The sequence below is a fragment of the Nipponia nippon genome, unplaced genomic scaffold (assembly GCF_047370975.1).
Source record: "Nipponia nippon isolate SJK-2023a ecotype South Korea unplaced genomic scaffold, ASM4737097v1 scaffold_3, whole genome shotgun sequence".
NCBI classification, from domain to species: Eukaryota; Metazoa; Chordata; class Aves; order Pelecaniformes; family Threskiornithidae; genus Nipponia; species Nipponia nippon.
In genome coordinates this window covers 38039556-38066986 of record NW_028262347.1, presented here as the reverse complement: position 1 = coordinate 38066986, position 27431 = coordinate 38039556, and the positions used below count along the sequence as shown (strand labels likewise).

The 27431-nt window shown below is 42.4% G+C and overlaps 1 protein-coding gene across 7 annotated transcripts in view; it reads right to left on the bottom strand.

Annotated features, from left to right (window-relative positions):
• Positions 1 to 27431, bottom strand: part of TBC1D30 (TBC1 domain family member 30) — a 57958-nt gene that overhangs the window by 16030 nt on the left and 14497 nt on the right. For 3 of the 7 annotated variants that reach the window (XM_087763895.1, XM_087763893.1, XM_087763896.1), the window contains exons 3-7: positions 9658 to 9719; positions 9197 to 9262; positions 5845 to 5970; positions 4524 to 4709; positions 858 to 1026 (exon numbers count right to left, since the gene is read on the bottom strand). In XM_087763895.1, the coding sequence (XP_087620021.1) occupies positions 858 to 1026; positions 4524 to 4709; positions 5845 to 5970; positions 9197 to 9262; positions 9658 to 9719 (609 nt within the window). Of the gene's footprint in view, positions 1 to 857; positions 1027 to 4523; positions 4710 to 5844; positions 5971 to 9196; positions 9263 to 9657; positions 9720 to 12145; positions 12165 to 15585; positions 15811 to 27431 lie in introns of those variants that run through there. The other 4 variants (XM_087763898.1, XM_087763899.1, XM_087763900.1 and 1 more) reach the window with 4 other exon arrangements.

The window sequence follows — 27431 nt, the reverse complement described above, 5'->3', positions numbered from 1 at the left end:
GTTTTACTTTCTTGTTGTGCATCCTTGAATCAACTGATGCATGAAGGCCATGACTGTAGAGGCTGCTGGCTGTGAAAACACTTTCAAACAGCAAATAGTTCCTCGATACCTCTTCTTTGGTTTTATGCAGTTTGGGCACAGACACAGTTTACTTACATGGAACATGGTAGTAGATCTTTTCTAAGATGGAACTCAGGGTGCATTTAGCTTCCAGACTGAAAAAAACCCCGATCGACCAACAACAAAAAACCCACCCTCCCCAGAACACTCCCAAATAAAAGAGCTGTATCTTGTTTAAAAAAAGAAAAAGTCTGGAGGGAATGCTATATCAGAAAAAACTCACAGTGCAAAGCCAGTTTTCAGGTAACAACCCAAGAAGTACTTTGAGTTTTGCACCTGCGTATTGCTAAGCATCCAGGTGAAGAAATACTAACCAGCCAGCATTGGCTCTCACATTGTAACTCTTCCCAGAACAGCTATGTAAGCTAGCAACTACAAGGAGCACTGGCAGGACAGGTATCTTGAGCCAAGGCAAGAAACAACCTTTTCAAGGTAGCCCTTGTACTAAGCTGTGCGTTAGTGTTGTCACTCCATACATTTTATATCCTTGTCAACACGATTCTGTTTGCAGCTAGTGGTGGGACCAAATTATTTCCCCTTTATTTCTTCCTGAGAGCGCCACCTATTTATGTTAAGGTTATCAATAATGGAAACCGTCATGTTTCACCGTAACAATTTACAATATACATTCCAAGCAATAAACTCATGTAAACACTTAAAAGACTGTAATTTTTAGACCAGTGCTCAGATGAAACAATAGGAAGAAGGAATTTGATAGAATTTTCTGTTGAACCTACCTCCACTTTCTCTGTTAGCAGCTCTTTGCAGGGTGTCTAAGTGCTGGGACAGTTCAGGAAGCTTCATTCGTAAAAGATCTCTGAAAACAGCCATATCCACAGAGAGAGCGCGGAGATTATTGACAAAATAGCTATCAGGAAGCACCTTATCAATTAGGTAAATCATGATCTGTGGGGAAAATGAAATATAATCATGTAGGACTTACAGAGCCAGTTATATTCTAGGAATAACAGAAAAAATATAGAATTTTAAAGTTCTCTGTTCACTAAAGAATGGCTCGCAGCCAGTGGGAACACGTCTCTGGTATCTCCATTTATATGGGGAGAAAACATCATTTTAAGCATTCACAGGTCCTCTAGGTATCCACAAGCAATCAAGGTGCAAAGGCCTCTTGAAGCTGTCCAGAATTTATGAATCACTTATGACCAAAATCAACGTCACAGTAAGCTATGCCCAAATCGGAAACATTACTCGAAGCAAAGGCAACTGTCGGCACCTCTGATGCTGTAGGTGTTTATGAGATTCTCCACACTGTTGGAAAGTTCCACTGTCCCTTCTCCGGTTGTTAAGTGCCACAACTAGAAGACTGATCTTCCAAATCATCTTTTTTCCCTCTCCGAAGTGCAAGATACTGTTCTTTAAAAAACATTCTCCACACATTTTTCTGTGATGTGTTACCGTGTGCTGCACTTCATCTTGTCACTTTAAAAGGTGCTAAATTAAGCAGCATGAAACACTTTAAACAGACATCTGTTTCAAGTGAGATAGCTCAACTACATGGGTGGTAATGTATTAACTGGATACTGCCAGACTTTTGAGAATGAACAAATGCAACAAAGAAATATGCAAAAGTCGATGCATATCATCAGCCCAACAGAAGATGCTGAACTTCGCTTCAGGATCTTGTACAATCTCTATGGCCACTCTACGAACCGTATCCAGAGAGCCTGCATGTGGTCATCCCGTCTGCTTCACCTCTCCATTACTCCTTCGTTAAAATTTCAAATGAGCATCCTTATCGTCTGTTTTGTACAGCCTCTAATGCTTGAGAGGGGCATGGCACCTTCATGCACAGGATATAATCCTCCTTCCAATTCCTCTCTTTTCATAAGATGCCCACAAAAATAGCTCGGCAGACACCGGACTTCCAAGAGAACCACCTTACACAGTCTTACTACTTCCTTTTCTCTCCCAGCTGCTTGTGCCCTTGAAAGATTTTTTCGGGCAATAACAGTCTTCTGTTCCATGTTTTAAAGCATGTAGATCAGTAGTTGATAGAGGCAAATCAATAGCTTTTACACATTTTTGATGGGTATTTTTGGTTAAGTTTTAAGGATTGAAAGGAAATAGGTGATCAAAACATGGTATGCAAGTAAGCTAGAGTCTCATATTATGTCAGACGCATGCCCTAGCCTTTGCTGAATACTGGGATGTCTCATTGTCTTTTAAAAATACGCTTTATTTTGTTCAGAAATATTGCAACCAATGGAAAAATAATTTAATATAAACAAAATTAACTTACAACTATGCTATTTGTGTTTTCATTAATTTCTTGTGACATAAGCCAGAAATCCCTACCTTAAAGAAATCATTTTGCTCCCTTCCCACTGTGTGGTGGGAACAAAATCAAGAAATCTCAGCTATAACAGAGCACAGGAAAGAACAGAAATCTTTTTGCAACACTGAAGTCCATTCTATTTCACTGGCATGTGAATTGTTTTGAGAATGTTTTTTTGAAAAAGCAGCTTCACACATTTACCAGTTTGCAATACTTTCTTCATGACATCTCTCTCCACACATTTCTTTTTATTATTTGACTTTGTAATATTTCCCCACAAAAACGTGCAGGAAAAAATGCTTTCTAAGTTTCAGTATCTATGAGACTTTTATGCCTACTTTGATAGGTTCTATACACGCAAGCTGTGATTTTCTTGCTTCCCGTAATTTCAGTAGGCTAACTTTGAGGTGTCTTAAGGGATTTACCTTAAACATGCCTACCTTAACTAGTGAAGACTCAAGCATCCCTGGCTGGCCGTTCACTGAAGGGCTACCATGTCGGGTCCTGTGCTGTTAAAGCCCCATGGTGTCAGTAGTACCAGCTGTTTCCCAGCCTCTGGGAAACACTTCCCAGACACAGAGCTTTTGTTTGTAACATCCTTCCCAGAGAAGGGACCTGACTGGTGAGCCCCGAGAATCCCCTCGCTCCCTTAATTCCTAGACTCTGCAATAATCCAAACGTAGTTTCCCCATAGCTCCAATCCTGAGGGTGGCTTTACAGGCAACAGCCTCGGCAGCTGTTCCAAAGTCACTCACCACTTGCTTTAGACAGCACAGTGACTACCACAATGAACCCCCAATTCCTCCCCCCTGCCATTCCTTTTTTTTTCCCCCCCCCCCCTCCTTCCCTTTTCCTTCTCTCTTCTGGGGAAATTCCAACCCTGCAAAGCCCATGCGCTAAGCTTGGCAAAGAAATGACTTTATTTTCCATTCTTATTTTTGCCAGGTAAGACCCATTTTGGTGCTAACAGCCTTCAGCGCGTTACCTCCCCCGGGCAGCCTGGCGCCATTCCATTGTCTCCTTGGCACAGGGAGCCCGACGCCGCTCACAGTAAAAGACAATCCAATAATATAAGGATGCACACAGTTCTTATAATCAATTTGGACTTCATAAACCTTGGGCAATCATATTTCCTCTATTATCATAATGTGTTCTAGGAGCTTCTGGACAGTATAAGATCACAATAAAACGTTACAAATTATAGTTAAAAATACTGAGGAAATTTTTAGCAAGAATTCTTGAAAAGAAATTTTACTCTCTGATATAAAGTAGGTATATTATGGTATTTTCTTCCTATCACATGCAGCTCTCTAGAATGAAGTATTAAATACAAGCTAGCTGGATTCTACTACCGCAAGCTTTATATTTTAGGAGCTCTGAGTGAATTTAAATATTTACCATATTTAAATCATTGTCTAAGGCAAAACAAACAGCTCAGTATCTCAAGAGTCACAGTCATCTTTTACTAATTTGACCCCAACTCACACATGTGAGCAAGTTTACCTAAGGAAATTTGCACATAATCTTTGCAAACCTTAAACCATGTCCTGTAGTAAACTGTATTTCTGTTTTTCTAACATATTATAAATTTCATGAAGCTTTAATTAGAATACAAAAGGTCTAAAAAAATAAAACATTATATGACTAACATAGCCCAGAAAGTAGCTTCAAAGTGATTTACTTTCATTTTAAATATTTATTTTGTGTTTTCCTAGAATTTGCTTTAAAATGCAGCAGATTATTAACTGCCTCACATGCTACTGCCACACAAGAGGTTGATAATGGAATCTGAAGGTTTCAGCTACCTATGGTGTTTGGAAGCAGATTTCGGATTATGAGATAAGATAGTCTCAAGTCAGTAGCAGTGTTCGCATTTGTTTTTATTATGGCCAAGCCCTCATTTGTTTCTGTTTGAAAAAAATTTTAATGGTGATAACATTCACGCTGTTCATTTTAGCTCATACAGGATAACAATCCGCAGATATAAACTGGTTAATTCCTTTGAGTCCTGCTCTTTTAGGCTGTCTACAAAATTCACCACTGGTTTATTCTAAAGTTCACTAACTGAAAGCGACCTTCAACACTGAAAAAAAACATTTTTACTCACTTTCAGGGCATCCCCTTCATTGCCCTCCATTACTTCCAGAATAAGTGCAGCTAGTATGTTAAATCCTTGACAATAGCCAACAGATTTATTCCACCTGGCATAAGCCAGCAAAACGCGTTTTAATACCACTCGATCTTGCTCTGCCTCCTGGCCACAGTAAGAACTGCAACCAGTTCGGTGAAGGTCCTTTAAAGGAGAAAAAAAAAAAAAGAAAAAAAAGACAAGAACAAACAGAAAAGATGTGCATTTTCCTTCCCCCTTTAGTTCTCCTACACATCTCAGTTTTCCTTCGATGTCCACCCTCCCACTACATACTCCCAAAGTCGATGACAATGTTTCTTTTTTAATCTGTAAACCTTTAGCTTACGGAAGAGAAATAGGTTCGGCAAGCTCTTAAGTAAACAAGTTACCTAAAAGATGTTCATATGAAGTTGTCGCAGAAGACGCTAACAGATATCTAGGTTTCAAAGAGGCAAGCCATAACAGCTGCTTAATTGAACAAAAAAAGAGCAACTGTTTTAACTGAAGTATAAAAGAACTAGTAGGCAACTAAGTTTTCAAAACATAAAAAAACAGAAACAGTGTCCTTGAGATTCAAGCGATTTATAAGTGAAAGGCAAAACATGTACTACAATGTTTTATATTTCATAAGTAATTTATGAATTTCATAAGTAATTTATGAAATAATTTTATAAGCTTCAATTACTAAGTACAGACAATAACTGTAATAATCAAGGACAAAGTATTTTGCTCCACGTACTCTAATTAAGGTGACTATAGAACACAATCTCTCCTAAATAGAGTAATACCTCCTAAATAGGTAAATAGACTAAAATTTAAGTCACCGCAGCAATATAAATCTATTAAGCTCTTCCCTAAAACTGCCACTGCTTTAAATATCACACATTAATTAGCTGAGAAATATACAAAGGTGTTTCACTCCTGTAAAATAACTGAAAAATGCTCAATTGCTATATTAATTTTAATCCCAGCAAACATTTGTGTTTATTTATAGAGGAAAAAAAACCACACTTATGTCCCTTTGTCTCCATTAAACTCCAGTATTTCTTTTAAAATAAAAAAGTAGAAATTGAGCAAAAAAAATCAGTAATAGCATTTTTTTTTCCAGCTAACACTAACCAGACCAGTGCAGAAGGACCAAAGCAGCCGAAGAAATAATTTCAGTGGGCCAAAGGGAATTAAGATGTAATTTTTGCTAAAGCAGTTGCAGAGAACAAAATAAATCCAAATTCCATGTATTAAAAAAAAATTCAACTTTTCATTAAACAAATTAAAATAAAATAACAAATTAGCTGGCTACCTTTACTATCTGAATGCCCATAGAGTCATCATCAGGATTACTTCTTTCATTGAATGTGAAACGCATGGTTTTATCCCAGTCAATGGCTATACTGTGTAAGTACTGATCAGCTAGGGTCAGCCAAACCTAAAAATACACAAAGCAAGTCAACAAAATGAATTACTTCTCAGATAAAATATGAACAGTTTTGAATATACCATTAGCTGAACCTCATCAGCTTCACCCATATGTGATCTGCTGTTAGACTTGAAATACACAGAAGAGGACTATATCCAAAACAATTTTTGCACAATTAAAGTAATACCTTGCTCCCTAAAACAGAAGGGAAGGAAACGGTTAGCAGTAAGTGTCCAGATCTGTGAACTGCTCACAAAGATGCAAGTCCCTTGTCAGAAACTGAATTCACAGGGACCCTCCAAGATGGAAACACAGTCTCCTGCAAGGACCCTCCTTGTCAGTTCAGCCCTTCTAGCCTCATGACCAGCAAGGCGTTTTATTAAAAGGTAACACTGCTCCAGGCTTTCCTCAAACTCAACCATGGATCCACCTCTTGGAAACCCCACGAAAGAAACCTAGTGGTGCTTCTCTTGACCAGAGGTCTCTCCTGATCAACTTTGCAGAAGAAATAGTGTCTACTATTAACCATTTAGGACTGATCTGGAAGTATCACTTGGATCAGAGTAACTTACTCTTACAAGAGGGCTTCCTAAACTGTTGGTGCTACAGGGAGTTCTGAAAACAAACATTCTGACTATTTTTAAAGCCTAATAATTACCAGAACAGATTTATGCATCTGTATCTAAGACAAAGGCTGGACCTCTATTAAACATTTGAAAAGTTCCTGAACCATGAAAGACACATGACAGATCACACAATGACAACAAGTAACAATAAATGAATTCTTTCTCTTCAGAAAACTGAAAGAAATCATGAAAGCAAATTGGTCAAGTTTTATATCAGCCATTACCTCACTCAAGTGAGAAAAGCAATTCAGACACTTCCCACAGATTTAAACACTTAGATAGTTGCATGATGAAGGAATTTATAGACAGCTCCCAGAATCTCATGTTTTCTGCATTTAAATGTTCCTTCCCACACTTTTGCAAAGCCACCCATGCGGAGGAATGCCGCTGTTTTGCCTCCCAGCAGCCTTTCGCACTGCTGACATCCTACTGATGTTGTTTGACTAGATTCTTTATCTTTGCGAGCCTCAGAAAACAAATGTCACATGCCACAGCAATAATGCAGATGTCACCCTGCTCCTTCTGCTGCCAGCAAAGGAGGCAATCGGCATGCTGCAAACACAAAATGCTTCCTTTATTTTGTTATCTATCTTAAAATCATTGGGAAACCAGGGAATGGCAGTGAAAAGACCACATCCCTTTTCTTAACACTACTTGGTCAGCATCATGTGTGAGCAAACACAGAGAGATGGGCAGAATGAGAAGGAGAAGACAGAGACCCCAGTTGGATGATGTGGCAGAGCATACATACCCTCAGCAAGTCTGCTGATGACACAGAACTGGGAGCAGTGGCTGATAAGCCCAAGGGCACCTTGACAGGCTGGAGAAATGGGCTGACAAGAACCTCATGAAGTTCAGCAAGGAGAAGTGCAAAGTCCTGCACCTGGGGAGGAACAACCCCAGGCACCAGCATACACTGGGGACCATCCAGTTGGAAAGCAGCTTTGCAGAGAATGAGCTGAGGGTCCTGGTGGACACCAAGTTGACCATGAGGCAGCAGTGTGCCCTTGTGGCAAAGGTGGCCAACAGCCTCCTGGGCTGCATCAGGCAGGGCACTGCCAGCAGGCTGAAGGAGGTGATCCTTCCCCTCTGCTCAGCACTGGGAAGACATACCTGGAGTGCTGGGTCCAGTCCTGGGCTCCCCAGTACAAGAGAGATACAGAGCTACTGAAGAGAGTCCAGCAAGGGGCCACTAAGAGGATTAAGGGACTGGAGCATCTCTCCTATGGGGAAAGGCTGAGAACACTGGGACCGTTCAGCCTGGAGAAGAGAAGGCTCATGGGGGATCTTATCAATTTATATAAATATCTGAAAGGAGGGTACAAGGAGGACGGAGCCAGGCTCTTCTCAGTGGTGCCCAGTGACAGGACCAGAGACAACAGGCACAAACTGAAACACAGGAAGTTCTGTCCGAACATCAGGAAACACTTCTTTACTGTGAGGGTGACAGAGCACTGACAGATTTCCCAGAGAGATTGTGAAGTCTCCTTCCTTGGAGATACTCAAAAGCCATCTGGACACAGTCCTGGGCAACCAGCTGTAGGTGGCCCTGCTTGGGCAGGGGGGTTGGACCAGATGACATCCAGAGGTCCCTTCCAACCTCAACCATTCTGTGATTCTATGACCTCTGCCGCTCATGTACCACAGAAAAGTGTCTGAGACACTTACTGGAGTGTGGGAAAAGAACATTTCAGGAAAGAAAAAAGGCTGTTAGATAGATATAATGATTCACTGGAATTGTAGATTAAAAACAAAACCATAGCGGTGTAAGGAAAACGATGCCACTGTAAGTCTTCCGTTTCCTTCCCCCCAATCTGTAAAGAGGAACCGTTTGGTTTGGAAAGATAGCAAAAAGAAAACAGGAAAAGGAAATTAATATGATGCATTAAAAATACATGGAACTACATATATTTTATAAAGCTTTAGAAATATTCTTTTTATTAAAATTGCATTTTTGAAGCTGAGATCATGTGACTCAGTTTTATAGAAAAGCTGAACAGACATGCCTTTTTTTAGGCTAGGGAACTTCAACCGCTGTTGAAGAAACCAATAAAGTAAGTTCAGTAAAATCCCACTGGAATCTTTCCTGCAACACTAACTCAGTGGAATTTCCCCTTAATGGCGCACTCTACCATTTGATATCACTGCTGACTCTGAAATTCCCTAATTTAAGCAATCCGCCTTTCCCCCATCAAATGTTTTATGAGCATTCTTGTCAGCACTAGCATCTATCAACCTCACCTTCGTAAGCATGACAGCCTACACTGGAGATTTGCTTTTCTTGCAGTTGATCTTCAGCTGCTGGGGCAGCTTCACCAATGCAATTCCTTGAGACTGACAGAATGAAGCAATAACATCTGCACCAGAATAAGTTACCTAAGCCTCAAGCAGAAAGAGCCCAACTACTGAAAACACCATCTTTACTTGTCTCCTCAGTCTCTCCAGTTTCCCTGTGAGGTTATCACTGAAGAATGCAAACTAGGAAAAATCCCCAGTACAACTTAAAACTTACAAATATTTGTTAAAAAACACTGATAATATTGATTTCATTCACCTCTCCTGAGAAACCTGCAGGCAATATGTCCTACGAAGCGTACAGGTCTACCTACCTTTCTCCGCCATTCTTTCGGTATGCCTGTTGGCAATCTGGCCACTGCTTTGAGCGCATCATGCCACTAAAAGCAAAAGCATCCAAAAATGTATAAAATCTGCCATTAGTTTAATGCAACAGTATAGCAACATTTACAACACTGCAGACATGCACATTCATTTAATTTTACTGCACGCGTTTCAGAGTTTAACCGCTTAAGCCACTCACAGGGAAAATATAAATTAATTACTTAATCATATAACAAAAATATAATAATCTAGGACACAAAGACTTAGGAGATATCTGAGTAAACAATGAAAGCCTATTGCATTTTCCAAATACTAATGGAACAGCTCTTGATGCAATTGCAGATAATATGCTGACATTATGATGACAGATGCACTTTTGAACTACGGCAAGTACCTTCACTGAAAAGAAGCCAGTACTTCATAAACTCAAGAGAAAAACAAATCAGCTTACCTGCTGAAAACCATTTTGACCTAAAGATGGTTCAAGAGTGAATTTCAATTTTGTATCAACCCCTAGAAACAAAAAGGAAAAAAATAATCATGGTCATTATTTTCATTTAGCACATAAGGAAAAAAAAACCACCACAACTGAAATAAGAACATAAGATTTCAGCTACGTGTTTCAACAACTACATTTCAACCCGTTTCTGTGAATTCTTGTCTTTACAGTGCATTCAAAGCACATGTTAAGAAGTACACGGACAAAATGTTTTTAAAATGCAGTAATACCCTCTTTATTCTAATGATGTAGTTTGGCACAACTCATTTCACTAAAAATCACATAGTTCACAATTCTACAAACTATATTTGTGCACTACAAACTATCATATGCATCCACAGAAAAAATATATACAAACAGTTTCTTTCCATCTATTTCAACTTCTTGATATTAAATCACTCAAAACCCATTTCTAAGTTTGGGGTGCTAAAATTATTTTATTGCTCAGAATATAAATTTTTTTATAATTCCTCAGAACATAAAGCACATTTGGTCAGTATTCTCATTTAAGCTCAGATTTTATTTTGGCCATATGAGCAAATCATTGTTATAAAGCACGCCTGCTAATAGTCTATAAAATACAATATTACATAAAATACTAGGATCTCAAGTTTGGCCTATGCTTGATCCTGATTGTGGCACTAGAGTATGCCATAACACGAAGAACAGTAACGCTTTTAATTTGCTTTATGTCCCGCATTTTGGATGTACGATGCTTTGGTCTTTCAGATGCCGCTGTCCAGAGCTCAGGTGCTGAACACCGCGTCGCGTCGCGTCCCCTCCCTCGAGCCTCCTGGCATAAAGAATAAAGCCTGCCTTTATTTTTCCTCCATAGTTTAATATGATGTAGTGCTCCATATTTAAAATTATGTTAGGCATAGCTTCTTGGCTTTCTAGACTATCAAGCCAAACATTTTTAATATATATTTTAATAGCCATATATATAAAAAACCAGATTTTAATCCTGCAAAGGTTTTAAGTATATAAAATCCATGCTAATCAACTCACCAGTAATATTCAGAGCTTTGGAGCACTAAGCCTGTGAGTCTGACAGAAACCCAAACTGTAGTGGCATTTGCTAGTTATGGAATGTAAAATGCCCTTCAGCATTTGCATACTGAAGTGGCGATAAGTAATTTAAAAACCTTACTGCTTGATAAATACATATTTAAAGACAAAGCCTTCTCCTTCCAAGGCTTTTTTTTATTCCTTTGGTGGGGGAAGAAAGAAAATTCACACAAAAGCCAGTATTGTTTAGAATTTTAGCATTTTAGAATTGCATCACTGAGACCTGGGGATTGGTGCTTTCATTTCCCTGGTTCAGATTTAAAAGACATGCTTGTCAAATCTAGAAAAATAAAAGCTTCAAACCATAATAGAAATGTCTTGAAAAACATTAAAGGATTAACAGCTATTCCTGAAAGTAACTGTTTATTAGTATTCTTCCCTGTAACTCCATGGCACTCAGCAGGGACTCCTAATAGATAAATCTTTTCATAATAATTCAAAGCAATGTAACAATGCCAGTAACCGACTAAGATGAAATTGTATCACATTTGCTGTAATGCGAAAAAGTGAGTCTCGTTCCCAAGCAATCTATTGGTAAGCACTGGAAAACCCTAATACATACAAAAAGGTATCATGACCAAGAACTCCTTTTGTTAAGGTAACAGATGTTGACATGTTATCTAACACTGCCTTGTAGCAAAGAAGCAATAGCCTTCCAAAATAATCATGTATTAATTTCCAACTCAGCAGCCAAATATTAAATGACTTCACAGTTTTCTAAGACTTAGAGATCCCAGTAACAACTTCGCTCTTTTGTCTTAAAAATATCATAAGAAAGATGCAAGCAGACACAGCCAAGTCTCCAAAAGATCAAGCACAATAAGATATTACCTCAGAATAAGGTAAAATGTGTCTATCATTTACATGAACATCATGACCATGGAGCTCACAAAGGGGCCCAGACAGCTGTCTCTCTTGATTAAATGAGACCTTTGAATCTCTATCTACAGAAGTTTATTAAAACATGACAGACAATTAAGACAGGTGTGAAAAATACTAGAAATGAGAATAACATCACATGGTAACACCAGACTACATGGTGCTCTCTCTTCAGTATGGTGAGGAACCTCTCAGTCAGGCCATGCACTGTAACCTCTAGAAGCCATGGAGTCTGTGTCCCCTTATTTGTTCCCAGTTAGAAATATTCCCAAAATCAAATTACGTGATGGTTTTGTGACAGGGGAGGGGAAGAGCCATGGGGAGTGAGCCACAGACCATACTGGAATTGTTCCTCTTTCCTATCCATTTTAAAGAATTTACCTTTCCTAAAACCAAAAATTACAACCTTGTTCAATAAAAATACAGCAAGTAAGCAAGTAAAAAAAAGTTGCAACACGAACAGTACAGACAGAGCAAGGAAGGTTATACCCACCCAGGAACTTCCCGGGGCATCTGCAGGAAGGCAACCAGCAAGCCGGGAGCAGTGCTTCATTGCCTGTTACTTATTTCTGGCACAAGAACCGTCTTGCTATGTCCAGTTTCTGCACTCTTCACTGAACTTGTCCTTGGACTTTAGAGCTTCAAGGAAATTAATGCCTACCTCTATTCCAGCCTCTCTTGGTTTCCCAAACCTTCCTACCTCCACTGTTCCCACTTCCTAACAAATTTCCCACCCCTGCACATACTACTTTTTTTTTTTTTTTTGCACTCAGTCCTGTCATTTTCATCCTGTCCACTTTTGGGACATCATCACCAGCCTTTCCCCCGGGCCTCCTTCCACATACCGCCTTTTCTCCCTTACACTTCCATTGTCTGCTACATCTTACCAGCAACTCCCTTTAATTCTTCATTCAGTTTCCTTCTCCCCACAAACTAACTTAGATTCCCCGATACCTTCTTCCACACCTCAGTACCCCACACCTATCCAACCCTACCACAAACCTTCTGCACCCATTTTCACTGGATTTTTCCCCTTTTTGTCAATCCTCCATCTCGAAGCCACATGCCTCTACGTTACGTAAACACATGCTTTTTGCAGAAAAGACCCCCTGGGACCTTATGGGAACTTTTCTTCCCAGCTCCTCCGCATGGACAGCCTGGCAGAAATGTACCACGTACACAGCAAGAGTTCCTCCTCTCGGGGACTGTAAGCACTGTCAGTATAACTCAGCCTTTTTACCTCACGCTAGCCAGGCTATAGCGGCATTTGACAACTCAAGTATCACCTCCAGTTCATACACTTTCAACTGATGCTTCATACCTAAAAAGCAAATTAAGCATGTAGGCAGGAATGTGTTGAGAACACATATGAATTATTAGCTCCACAAATAGAAGCACACAGAAAGATACATATGTTTGGCACCAGTCAAATTTCTGAAGGGCAGGGGAATGCCAAAATAAGGCCCATTCAATGCCCTTGGAATGAGGTCACCAGAACACACTGCAGAAAAGCTATGTAAAAAAGAAAAGGGGGGGGGGGGAGATAAAACCCCACAAAACCCAGTCCCGTTAGCTTTTGCATGTAAAATACACAATGACTCCTGACAACAAAAGGCTGTAAGAGGGAATATTACACCCCTAGGATTCCCAAACCCTAGCAGTCTTCCAGTGCATGACCAAAATGTAGCACAGGACTACAGAAAGAGCCACAAGAGTGGAGAAAAATTACGTGGTCAGCCAAGTACCTGGGTGAAGGAATCAAATCCCCACTCCTCAGCAGCATTAAACAAAAGGATGGGGCAAATCCTGGGAATTTTTCAGAAACACTAAACCAGAAAAAGCATAGGAGGATGATCTATTTTGATGCACGTACATGAGCCACAGCTTCAAACTTACAAAGCATATCACCGTAGATCCTTGGCTATACTTAAAAGCAGCTGTTGAAACCTCTCCCATGGAAAGCCAATAAATATTTTATTGAAAACAAATGAGGAAAAAGGCCTAAAGCAGCTCTGTGCGCAGCGGGAGTCCAAACTTGGGGAAAAAAAAACAGCAATGTAAACTGCCACCTTATTGTCGTTTGTTGTTTCAGGAAGATTCTTAGCGTTGCCCTGTAATTTATCTCTAAATGTAGCTTTTCATCTGCAAAATGAGAAATAAAAGCAACATTCTGAGTAACTCTGCATGAAATCACTTTTGTCAGGGGCCAGAGCTCACTGGGATGTATTAAAGCACATCTAAAATATGCAGTCTGCTGAAACTTCTTAACAGAAACACACAGCTGATACAGACAGAAAGAAAATCTGGAGGAAACTTCATTCAGCTTATTTTTTAAGGGCTCAATAGGTGCCCCGTCTCCGTCACTCTATGAAAGCATGCGTCCTGAATGACGTTATTGTATTTACTTACATATGAAGAATATGGAAACCCCAACCCAGTGGGATTTCCTAGCTTTAAGACTATGGCATTCGTGGTTACACCTCCGATCATCTCCCCTGGTCTTTGTGGAAGTGTAAGTAAAAGAATGTCATTATCCAGATAACATCGTTACCTGGGATATTAGAAGACTACTGTAGGAGCAGGGGTCTGTGAGAATTATGAGTCAGGAAATCTCCTTGATAACAGCAACCCCATAAACCTACACCAGAATATATCTGAGACCTTATTAATAAAAGCATCCAAAACTCACCTCAAACACAGAAGCAGTCAGCCTTGTGTGCTTGATGCACACACAGCTAGTACAATGAGAAACTGAGTCTTACATATATATATCGCACATGCATTGCTTTGTATTTCAGTAGACCTCAGGCTTGCATGTTTCATAAATGCCTAGGATTAGGCGACAGATCAACAACATTTTAGCTACAAGTGACAGATCTAGCATTGAAAATTGAATTTAAACTTCCAATGCTTCATAAAAAACCCCAAATGATCCAAAATTTTGATGGCAGGCAACCAGAATCTAGCGTTCCGGAATGACCACCCATCAGTGCTTCTGCTGAGAGCCCACCTCCCTGGAGCCAACACACGTTGTTGGCTGACCGCCTGGTCCTTAAAAGACTTTGGTACTGGGGCAGGATGCAGAAAAAAACCGCCGCAGGGCCGATGCCTTCCCCCTTAGGAAAGGCATGGCTGCCAATTTAGACAACACCCTACCGCAGACAAAGGCCGGGCGGGAGGAGGGGTCTCCGGCAAGCCAGGAGTTAGCAGGTTTAGCGGGGAAGGTCTGGTGAGGCCGGGGGGAGAGAGGCCGCCGCGCCCCGGCGGCGCGGCCGTGCCGGGGAGAGGCTGGCGGAAAGCGGCGGCGGCGCGGCCCGGGGGGAAAGGGGAGGAAGACGGCAGGAGCGGGCACAGCCGAACGGCGCAGAAGCGCTGCCGGGCGGGCGGCGCGGGGAGAGGAGACGGGAGAGCCCGAGAGCAGCGCCGGGATCCGCCGGGCGGGGAGAGCAGGAGCCCCCCGGGAAGGCGGCAGCGCGGTGCCCCCCCGCAGGGCCCGCGAACGCCTCCGGCCTGGGGCCGGCCCGGCTCCCCCGCCGGGGCTGCCGCCCACCCGCCGCTGGTGCCTCCGCCCGCTCCCCGGCCCGGGCCGACCTCGCACGCCCCGCTGCCCCCGCCGGAGGCCGGCTCAGCCCGGGCCGCCGCGCTCCCTACGCCCCGCCGCGCCTCAGGCCGCGACCACGGCGCCTCACGCAGGCCGGGCCCCGCCGCGGCTGCCCGCGCCGCAGCGGCGGCCGCCGAGGCGCGGCCATTTGCCTCGGGCCGGTGCCGGCCGCCGCCGCCGCCCCCGGGGCGCAGCCCACCCGCACCCCGCACCCCGCCGCGCCTACCCGCGGCCCTCATCGCCCTCCGGCCGCGTCCTCCGAGCCGAGCCGGGCCCGGGCCCCCCTCCCCGCTAAGCCGCTTACGGGATTGCCGCCGCCGGGAGCGGGTTACCTGGCTCCAAGGTGCAGAGCAGGCGCGGCGCCGTCCGGGAGATGCAGCTGCGCTTCTTGAGGACGTTGCTGAGGATGGTGCCCACGCCGCCGCCCGAGCTCTGCCGCTTCAGGCATCGCCCCCCGCGCCGCAGCGAGCCCGTCAGCCTGTCCTGCCGCATGGCCGCCCCGGCCCGCCGCCCCGCCGGGCGCTCGCCGCCAGCCGACCCGAAGGCTCGCCCTAGGGCGGCGGGGCACGGGGCATGGCGGGGCGGGCGGCCCCGGCCGGGCTGCGCGGCGGCGGCGGCTCTCCGGGCTAGCGGCGATCTGCGGTGCCGAGACGGCAAAGTCGATGTGCGGGAGAGAAGAGGGAGGACAAGGAGAGGAGAAAGGAAAAAAAAAAAAAGGGGGAAAAAAAGGAAAAAAAAAAAAAAAAAAAGGAGTTGCTCCCGCCCACAATCCTAGCATCACCGCCTGAACAAACCAGCAGCCTCTCCTCCTCCTCCCTCCAGCACCACCTGGGAGGCAGCAGGCGCAGGGGAGCAGCAGCTCCGGTCAGAAAGGCAGGGAGCCCCGGCGGCGGGCAGCGGCGCACGCATGGCCCGGCACACGGCGGCCTGAGGCGGCCGCTCCGCGCCTGCCAACCGCGGGGCAGCAGCGGCGGTCCCGCCCGGACCGGGGGGAGCTGGACATCCAGCGAAGAGACTCCTCACATGGGACTCGGGCCTACCGCTGGACACGTATCAACAGTCCTGCTGCCCCTTTCAAAAACCTGTCCTGGGAAGGAGTCCCACAGGCGCCACCAGACCGCGGAGCAAGGGCAGAGCGATGGATGTAACAGCATCCCGGTGCCAGGGCGGGCTGGGGCCAGGTCCTGCGGCCAGGGCGCGCAGGGACAGCCCCAGCAGCAGCAAGGGCAAGCGGGCTGCGCAGTGGCTGTGTTCCTGACTCTGAACATCCTCAACTAAAATAACAGCCTTTTCTGTGAATCTAAACTGCAACTGCACTTATTACTAATGACGTGCCATGCGCTAAATAGTTAAAAGAAGCTGTTCAACAGCATTTTATTAGATGCATTTTCCAGTGCTATTTGACCTAACAGCATCTTAAAAGGGTTTGACACAGAATTTCAAACTAGTGGTTTGATTGACAAGAAGGAAAAGTATTTGAAATAATGATAGCTTTTACGATCTAAACCACTCAGCGTTTCTGTGGAAGGAGAGCACATTTATCACACCACATTAGTCAGTCTCAAAGACCAAGCTACCAGGAGTCTGAGTCTACCTGCCAGCATCTGTAACTTTGAAAAAACCAATTTGCTCCTTTATTAAAAAGATGTTTTTCTCAGCCACATTACAAAGATAGGAGAAAACTGGCAACAGATAAGCGGTGAAGCCAATTATATAAAAGATACACAATATAAAACACAGAAGCAAGCCCTTTTTTAAGATCATTTACAGCTATCTTTAGAAGTTACTGTTAAGTTTTCAGAGAAGCGTGATTTTGATCATGCCTCTTTAAATATCTCGTTCGGTTTTGGAGAAAAGTCACTACATTTGAGCTGCTAGCTTGCACTCTGAATAGATAATTAAGTCTGTGTGTCGGTGGTTCTTTTTTTAACAAAGGTGACACTTCCCTGCTGATGTAGATGATGCAAATCACTTTATTTCAGTGCCAGCTGGAGATGATGATTTAGTGGTTAAAGCATCAAATTTGAAATGAATTAATCTCCCTAGGTGTACAGATTGTACCAATGGGACTGTAACAGAAACATTTAAATACAGAAATAACTATGTAATCTCTCTAATATTATTCTCCTCTTCCTTGAGCACCATACACAAATAGCACCACATCATTCCTGGGTTGTTTCAAGACTGGCTAACCCAACACCACACGCCATTGCCCACAGTCTCAGGAGCCACAGCCAAAGTTTCAGGAACCACTCATTATCCACACCGTGAAAATCAGTCATCCCACTAAATTGAGCATAATCATATGTTACCTTCAATTTTTAAACAATTACAAATCAGCTCTAAGACAGACATCAATGTTTAACCGACGAGGATAACCAGCTCTCAAAGTGAGAATTTGGTGTCTTCATTACTGCTATTTCTCCTACTCATCATCTTGTCACTCTATAAGAAAACTGGAAACCATCAGGACAATCATTCTATGACTCGGGATACGGCTACTTCGAAGGACCAGCATACCATGAAGAAGCTTTCCCGCATGCCATCCAATTAACGCAACATTTCTCTTATGAAAAAAAAAATGCAAAAATGAACTCCAGGAGACAAAATGAAGAAGCCAAGCCATACTAACATGTGTGATGACTCACTGGATCATTAGCACAAATGGATTTTAGAGATATGGATAAGCCTCCCATTAAGCATACACATACATATCTTAAAGGCAAGAGCCTAGCTTCTAGACAAGTGGATGGCATTGGGTTTTAACCACTGATCAGGCAAAGCCTAGAGCCTCTTTGCCTGTGGCAAGACACGTTCTGCACCACTCTCTGGACTTGCAGACATCTAGGCATGACACTGTGTGTCAGCAGCTTGTATAAATTTTCTGTATTCACCACTGTTAAGCTGTAAATGATCTTCAACAACAGAGAAATTTCAGACAAATCACCATAGTTCCAAGTTGGTGAAAACGCAACAAATTTGAACTCAAAGATGTCACCAGCCATCATGAATCTAGTTTGATCCACCAATGCAGAGAGGTCTGGCCATGTCCACAAGTCCTCACCTGCAATTACTGACAAGACAGATGATGCTCCAGTAAGGATTGGGGGGGGTGTGTGGGGGGAATCAAAGCATTTTGGCTAGCCCAGATATTTCAGCTCCAGATATTTTGTAATAATCAACCTGCGATTTTGCTTTTCGCTGCCCCAGTAGTTCATTTATTCCCTCCCACACAACACAGTCACTTTCTGAAAAACCTTACCTCCTCATTTGGTGTCTCTTTGCAGTCTTACCACCACCTGCTAAACGTGCCTTTTTAAGGCCAGAGCATACTTCGTAAGAAATACTAGTTCACACATATAACTTGCTCAGTTGTTACAATCGGCCTTATGGTGATCAGTCCTATGATCACTTCCAGGTTTTGACATAGAGAAACACACTCCATTTACCCTAAACCTCCCCCCATTCATCAGCCCACTTCTCTTCCATCTGCACTGGGACAATGAGGTAAAAGACAGGCACCTAGAAAGGGAGAAGGAGCATGAGCAGATGGGGCAGCGACAGGAACAGCAGCAGAAATGGGGCCACAGACCGATCTCACTTTTAAAGAAAAGGATGTCTTTGTTTGCATTAAGCTTTAACTACCGAAACCCAGGATTACTAGAAGGCACAGTCCACTGGTTCTCTTCTGATGTGTGCAAAGAAGACTGAATGTAATCAAAAGACTAAAAATGGTACATCTTTAGACATCTTCAGCTGGGTCACTGTATTTCATGAACTCCACATCCTCCCCTCTATTTCACAGAAAAGTGTACAGACCTCCTGTAATTCTGATTTGCATCACAACATCCCAGTAAAACAGTGAAAGTTTGGGGAGAAAGCTTGTTTGCCACACTTCTGGACACCTGTGCTAGCCAAAATACTTAAAGCAACACGTACCCACGAGAAAAATATATTGTAATAAATATATTGTATGATAATATTGTAATATGTTTCATCCCAAAGCATTTTAGAAATTAGGTTTAGGCAGCATCACTACACCAGCTGCTGATACAGCAAATATCAGAAAGAAATATGTATCAACAGCACGTATTGCAACCACAAGGCAAAACCTATTGTATTGACCGTATCGTAGGGCCATTGTCTACTAAGCCCCAGAGTTCCATATACTACCTTTAAGAGCCCACAAAATGTAACCAGAAAATGTAACCCCATTACCACTTGGCTTCAAATAGCTCTACAGAAGTTAGCAAGTCAAGAAATTTTAAATCTGTACCAACACATGTTTTGATATGCATTCTCGTTCATCGTGAGCTTCAAAAGAGAAAAGATTTCACTTTCAATTTGTAGTGTATGAATGAAAACACGTGGAATGAAATTTGTTCACTTTTGAAGGAAGAAAGGATAAGGTGGTTTGAGATTCTCCCAAGAGGCAAAACTATTTTAAATACATTTAGCCCATTAAACCATCTTTACCACTGGAGCACAAAATTCCTATCCTACCCAGTTCTATATGTGTTCATTTATTAAACATCCCCTCTGCCAAAAACAGCCCCAATTCCTTCTGCTTGATCCTAAAAGCCTAAAAACAAACATGACCCACCTGGAGTTTCACACTCCTCCACCGCACAAGACGGAGCCACCTCTGACAGCTTGAAAAGAGGCCTCTGGCCTGCTGGGTCTTTGACACTGAAGGGGCACAGGTGCTACAGCGATGCTACAGTGCGTGTCCTTGAACATGAAAGCCCGCAAGGTGGCACAGCCCAGCACTCCTCCCACCTCAGCCTGCAGGTAGGGCATCACCTCCTGCACTGCCAGTACTGCTCTCCAGGCTCTCTTACTGACGTGCTGCCTCAGACGCCGCAGGCGAGCAGACGCTCTGACCTACCGGCTAGCTGTAACTATTGTGCGGGTCACCAAACACAGAGCCTGTAGCACTGTTTTGCGCATCCACAGTTGCATGAGCACATGGGGAAGGAGACTACGGGTAAGAGTGGACAGATCTGTGTTATACAGAAGGAGAAACCTTACTTTGGACTAACAGATTCAGTTCTGCCACCAAGCCGGTCTCTGCTCTCAGACAAGTAATCCAGGGTTGTCTTTATTGGACAAGGGATGGTTCCAGAACCAATACAAAAATGAAGCTTTGCTACTGTATTTGTGCCTAGAGAAGCTTCATTTTATGCACTTCCAACAAGTAGGGCTGAGGAAAATGGTACAGTGTGTTGACACGCTACAGTCTCATCAACACAGCATGAATATTTTAAACTTTTCCATTGCGTTAGTCATCATTTGTATCACTTTGCACAGAAATGTCACAAAAGAGGTCAGGACCTCACTGTGTCCTATATTAGATATCACAGACAAAAAGAGCAGAGCCAATCCTTGCCTACAAAGGTATTCAGCGCAAATATAAACTACACAATGGACAGGACGTAACATCTATGATTTTCAGGAACAGAGAACCAAGATTTAAATGATTAGTCTCAGGAAGCAGAGCTGAGAAACAAATCCAAACAAGCTCAATTCTAGTCCAATGCTTCCTCTTCCTTTAGACTTCAGGCACGTAGCCACCTTATTTATTTCCCCCTTCAAAAACTGACAACACAGTAAGTACTCTTTAACAGAGTCTTCTCTTGAAGGAAGCCCTGAGAGAGCCCACTTGTTCTTGGAGGGTTTAAGACAAACAGAGGATCTGGGGAATTCTCTTACGAGGGAGTGCTCTCTGGCCATGGGGCTTTGTTTATAGTTAAGATGTCTGAAAGAGAACATTGCCTGCACATTGTTTAGCCATATCTATTGAGGACTGATCGAGAGAACATCATTAAAATAGCACTTTTCTCAGTGCAGTGCATATCTTTCAACAGGAAATTAATCTACAAGACGACTGTTCCTGTAAGAAGCTCACAACTGTATATACACTACATGATCCTTCAGCTCATCACAATCACAAGGATTCAGCCAAGAGAGAACTTCAGACACAAGATTTTTCGTTATGATCTTTAGGGGGTTTTTTTGTCATTCTTCCCCTTCCCTCCCATGCACACTATCCGCTCCTGCCTTCTGTACTACACATGCGCATACACTAGGACAGGATTGATGAGAAAAGAGTGGAGCCTTCAGTAGAGCCGGGTGTCCTTGACCCCAACATCACTTGCCAACAAGCGCGTGTTGTAATTTATCTTTCGGGAGTGATAGACAGTTACACCTAGTAAGTGTATTTACAAGTTGAATAATAATCATATTGCTTCTTGAAATTTTTGGCAGATACGATACACCCTGAGAAGTATGCCAAATTTTTCCAGCATCAATGAAAACACTTGAAATATCATACATCTGTAAAGAAGGCATCTGTAAATCAGTTGTGAAAGCAGTTTCTAGCAGTTTACAGCACAATGGGGTGGAGCTGTGATGACCGGTTTCCCATTTAGGGAGGCACCACATTCGTAGGCAGTGAATCAGTGCAAGTAAGGCTGACTGCAGTCCCTCAATTTGTAGGTTGTTCTCAGAGTGGCAAAAGATGCTTATGCAATTGGGTGAGAATATGACAGCACTCTAAAGCACCACAGGTTGCCAAAACAGAAGTACAGACATGCCTGTAACCCCCTTGAACTTGCCTATAACCTCTCTCCATTTGCAAATGCATAGCTATTTCCATGAACGAGGGAGGTGCAGAAAGACTTGACATCTGTACAGTACCAGGGCTAAGGCCAGCAACAGCAGAACTGCATGTACCTCTCTCCCAGACCTACGCTCAATCCAGTAGAGCATGAAGCCCCTCTTTTCTGCGTTCTTTAGGAAACCACTCAGCAGTAAGCTACAAGCTTTTCTTAAACCTGTCTCTACAACACAATCACACTGAAAGCTAGGAATATGTTAATATTCAAATGCTTTACATCACAAATTATTAACTCCCCTACGTCACCAACTCTCATCATGAGACCATTAAAAAGCTAGTATTATGCAGCATCTGGAGTTCCTAGGTCAAACTGGTTTTGAGGAGAGAAGAATTAAATTTGCTGATAATTCAGCAACCCTGAGCACACAAGTGACAGCAACCAATGCCGATGGGCTGGGTACAAAGGCTGGCCTATTTCACTCCAGGCCCATCACTGGCAATTGACTGTTCCCAGAGCTTAACAGGAGAGAACTGAAAGAATTCCTGAAAAGTAGAAACTGACTCATGTTTTTTAAACATCATGCACCACAGATCAGAGGCGCCGCAAATATTTCAGAAGAAAAAAAAATCTACTCTGACATTACAAAATAGATGTGATGTGGAAACCTTTATCTCATAGGGTTCGATGGCTGCACTGAAAGGACAAGGCAGAGATTTAACTCAGAACTATCCATGCAGGAAACAAAAAGGGGCTTAAATATAATTTTGCTTGATCACAAGACAGAAGGAAGTTAGTTCCCCTTATTATGCCAGTAATAGAGGACAACAAACTGGCACAACTGAGTATGCCTGATATTCCATTAAAGCTATTTGTATTCACTGCAGTGCCCATAAATCCTAATTCTGGGCTGCAGCATTATTGCAGTAGGTGCTGTACAAGCACAGCAAAAACCAGACTGCCTGCTTTAAAAGAAAGAAATAAGAGAAAAGAAGCCTATGCTTCTTAGAAGCTCCATTAGCCTATGGAGGAGCACAGGGAGACAGGGAGATGATATTGGAAAGCACGGTGGACAGCAGTCTTAATATAAGAGCTGCTATTGTGTTTCTGTAGGCTTCAAGATGAGTACCAAGGGACACACAGGAAGGCATAAGGTCAATAAGAGGGCTGAGGGATTAGGTTTTAATCATCAACTCAAGTTCAACGTGGCTAAACATCTACAAGGAAACAGCAACATAGGGGGAAATTGAAAAGGTGCTTGTTTTAAAATAACTGTGGGACGGAGGTAGGAGGCATGAGCTAACCTTGAATACTAAGAAATGACAAGAATGTGACAACAGAGAAGAGTAGGTTGTGAAGAGCTTTGGATATTAAGGCAGTGAGAGCAAGACATTGACTAGATCTACAATGACCACAAAGGAAGCATAGGCACGTACCACTCATGTGAACACCTACATACAAACACTAAAACATAGTGTCACAAGCTGAAGTCCACTGCTACATTTAATTCTTTGTACATATATATGTTGTCTTCCAAAAGAACACAAGTATACCCAGCAAAAAAAGAGTTTGCAGAAGCTTTCTATGTCCCAAATGCTTCTAACAAACTCTTAGAGAAAAATGATGGATAAGTGGATGGATCTTCTCACGTTGTGAAACTGGGGAGGGGCAGAATTCAACAACAGCATCCAGGTTTCTTATTATTTTTTTCTCATTTGGTTCAAGTGTATAAATAAACTCTAAAGTCATAATCGCTGTTTGAGAAGCACAGTGATGTGTATTGTCCTGATGAAGAAAATAAAAGAAATGGGGGCGGCGGGGAGGGCAGGGAGTCAATTTATTTTACTTATTGCCTTCATGTGCCAACTGTAACAGTAAAGATCATATGCAGTTACGTTAAGCGTATAGTTGTATCTCATGAGCAAGGTAAAAGACATGTCATGCAAGGACTGTTGAAGTAACAATATATTTTAACTGCTGTAGTAACGAGTAGCATAAAGTCTAGAGTTAACAACTGGAATAAAAGTCATAGCAACGCTTACATGCTCGATAAAATCTATAGAGAGGAGCTTTTAAATTAAATACAAAGTAATGAGTTGAAGTTAGGTCTCAGAGAGCAAATGCCCTTTTTTTTGGTCAGAGAAATTAACTGTCTCTACTGAAGCACAGAATTAAGAATATTATTTTGGTCAGGACCTCATTAAGAAGAAAAATCATTGAAGAGGCCTACATAAAAATATTGCTGAAAAGCATGATTATAAAAAATAAGGAATCTTCCCTAACCTTGCTAAACGATATGAAGTAAATGCCTATCTTGGCCAGTATTCACACCCCAGAATCCTGCTTAAATGCTACATGGTCATTTTAAAAAACAAAACACCAAGTCAGCAGAAAAACTAATGCAATATATGAAAAAAGAATTCTGACAGGTATGATTTATAGGCATGCTGAAGATAATACTTGCAGAAGAATGGAGGTCATAGCGGATTGCAGGCTCCCAGCTCTACAGCTGAGCTGCTCTACCTTTATTAGAATCTGATTATTTGCTTAGCACCTAGCATAGAAATTGAATTTTACAGCGTGGATCACCAGCTTCATTGGTCTGAACTGCTATTTCAGAAACAGCAAGATTTTAATCCCTCCAACATAATTAACAAAAGAAAAACCACCCTATGTCCCCAAGACAAGATTTATCCACAGAACACTTTCAAAGATCTTCGATTAAAAAGTAACTGCCAAAGTTAGAAAAATGACTAACCACAAAACATCTTTGCTTTGGGCCAGGAAGCACTATGGGAATGGGACCATGTTTATACATAAAAGTTTTTATATGTTGTTTAGTACTTGTTTGCAGTAATGCTAAGGACATCGATCAAAGACTAGGCTCAGGCCGTGCAATGCTTTTCCTTAGAGACGTAGCAGGGAGACAGGTTGTTCCTGCACTGCCCAAGGATAAGAGAGTCCTGCTTCCAGCACAGATCTTCCCTCTTCCAGCACACATGGCCTCTGCAGACAGAGCCCTGTTACGCAGGAACGGAAACAAAACCCTTTCAGGGGTTGGGGAGGGGAATGGGGTTCACTCCAAGAGAAGTTAATATAAGCCCTGCAGAGCTCTTGGAACCACAAATCTTCATCAGTCAACACGGAAGTCCTCCACCACCACTCAAGTTCTTTGATCAGGTATACATTGGTTCCCATTTGCAGATGCCACTAGTTCTGTAAAGAAATGGAAACTTTCTCATGAAGTTTTGCATGTACGTGAAGCTATTGCAACCCCAAGTCCCAGATCACACAATTCCCTTCATCTCTCATGTTGGCCATAGCTTCACAGAGCACGTTCTGCAACTGTTGTAAAAGCAAGCAGCTCACAAAGCAAACTACCACCTCCCCTTCCTGACAAAAAGTACGTACGTTAGTCACTTAAGCAGGTTTAACACACAGACAGTTCTTTTGCTGAAGTTCATGAGTAAGACGAAGAGGAGAAAATAGTTATCAGTCACGACAACATTACCATTCCAAGCTTTTTTACTCAACAGTTAAATGACAAAATTTCAGTTTATAACCCACTCTCACAGGACAAGTTTATTGAACTGAATATGTTTAGGATTAATCAAAGGCTCATTTAATACTGAAGCCTTGAACTATTAAAATTAATTTTGAACATGTACAACACCACACAAGCATGAGTTTTGGTAGCAGCAAAGCTCTGATTATTTACTACTGCGTAGCTTGGGACAACTCACTTCGCTCCTCTGAACATGTGCTTCTTCTATCAGCCTTCAAGTGGTCTTGTCTCATTAAAAGTTTTTTTTTTTTTTCAGAGAGCCTTGTACCATGTGTTTGTCCAGTGACCAGCTCATTAGATTCCTGACTTCACTGGGCCTCTCTAGGCATTACTATAAATATTAGTAATATTTAATTCCTCAATTAGTATTCTTTTTAAAAAAAGATCAGCTATGTACATTGATTACCTCCCCATTCTGACTTCCTTTAGTCTCAGTGGATAATTAGTTTTCCTTCAGGATCTAAGGCCCAATAGCTATTGCTGCTAATGATCACTGGATGAGATAAGAAATTAGCAGTAACATACTGGAAAAAAAAAATAAAACAAACCCCCACATTAAACTGTTAGCTATCAATGATGTTAATCCAACCCAAGAACCAAAAACTGTTCATATTTTGGCCATATGTATTGTATGGATGGTAGGGAAAACATATTGATCAGTACTAGGTTGCTGTGATTTTAGGGAGGTAACCATAATTATAGGGAACTAAATTTAGAAGCTGTTTCACTGCTGGCAAAACATAGCAAGAGGTTTCCAGTTTTTACTAAGAAAGAGATATAAATGATAGGTTTGTGTCACTTTCTTTTTAGAAAGTGTTCTAGTAAGATGCTGTAACGTGGAGATGGAACGTGGACTTGACTTCCTTGGCAAAATTCAAGGGTATGTGAGGAGCACTCATTTACTGCTCAGTAAGTCAAATTCAGGTTATTAACAGCTTCAAGGAGAAAAGCATTTTAAAAGCTGAGGTTCTCATTCAACTCTTCCTCCAGAGCTGCTCCAGCACAGAATTATAAGCAGGACTATTGATCCAAACAGACTAAGTTCACAGCCCGCTTTTCTAGCATCTTGTTTTTAAATGTCAAGCTTATCTCACAAAGCTGCAGAAACATAGCTGCTAGCACTGCCTGATGCTCCATAAATGAGTCTATTCCTAGCACTAATTATCCCAAGCAGCTGTTATCTTCCATTTGATCTTCAGTATCCAGGAAATCTCTTCTTCAAAGACTAACTCAGCCAAAGATTGTTTAGTGTGTGCCATATTCAGAGATAAAATGCATCTGTGTTACTTCAAGGCCATGTACTCTGTTGGGCATTTTCAGTGAAGCCCCATTAACCCTCCTACAAGTTCACAATGGTGTGGGGAAGAAACTTAAAAAAAAAAAAAAAAGGCATTTCATTAGGAAAAATAACACCACAGTTACTTGTGCTGAAGTGTAATCCCCAGAATAATAAAAGAGGAGGAGGTAGTGCTAAGTGTGAAAGACTATGCATACGATCTAATTGCACAACTTTTTCCTCTCAGGCTGTTTCCACATCCAAAAGCTTGTCAGAGAAAGATTAAAGATTGCAATGACATGGTATTATAGTTATGCAGCTCACACAGCCACACCTGCTGTGAGTTTACACACACAAATAAACCCTTACATCTTGATAGTCCAACATTTGCCATAGATGCCATGGCTTTTCCATGGCTTTTCACTACCTGCAGGAATCGGAGCAGGATCTGTCATCGGTTCAGAAGTGTCTAAAGGATTTGTGAAATACAAATGCACTCACGTGCACTCCGCGCGCATCACTCCTTCGCACATGGCCTTTGGCAGCACCAGCTGTACAGCCAGCTTCCTCGCAAATTCCCACTTAACGCAATGAATTTCTAGGTTATAGCCTGGATGCTGACAGTGCCTCGCAGCAAAGCGCATGAGTACTTTCGCACACAGACCTGCGGGCTGAACCCTTTGCTCTGCTGGGCTGTCCACCCCACTCCTCCCTTCCTGA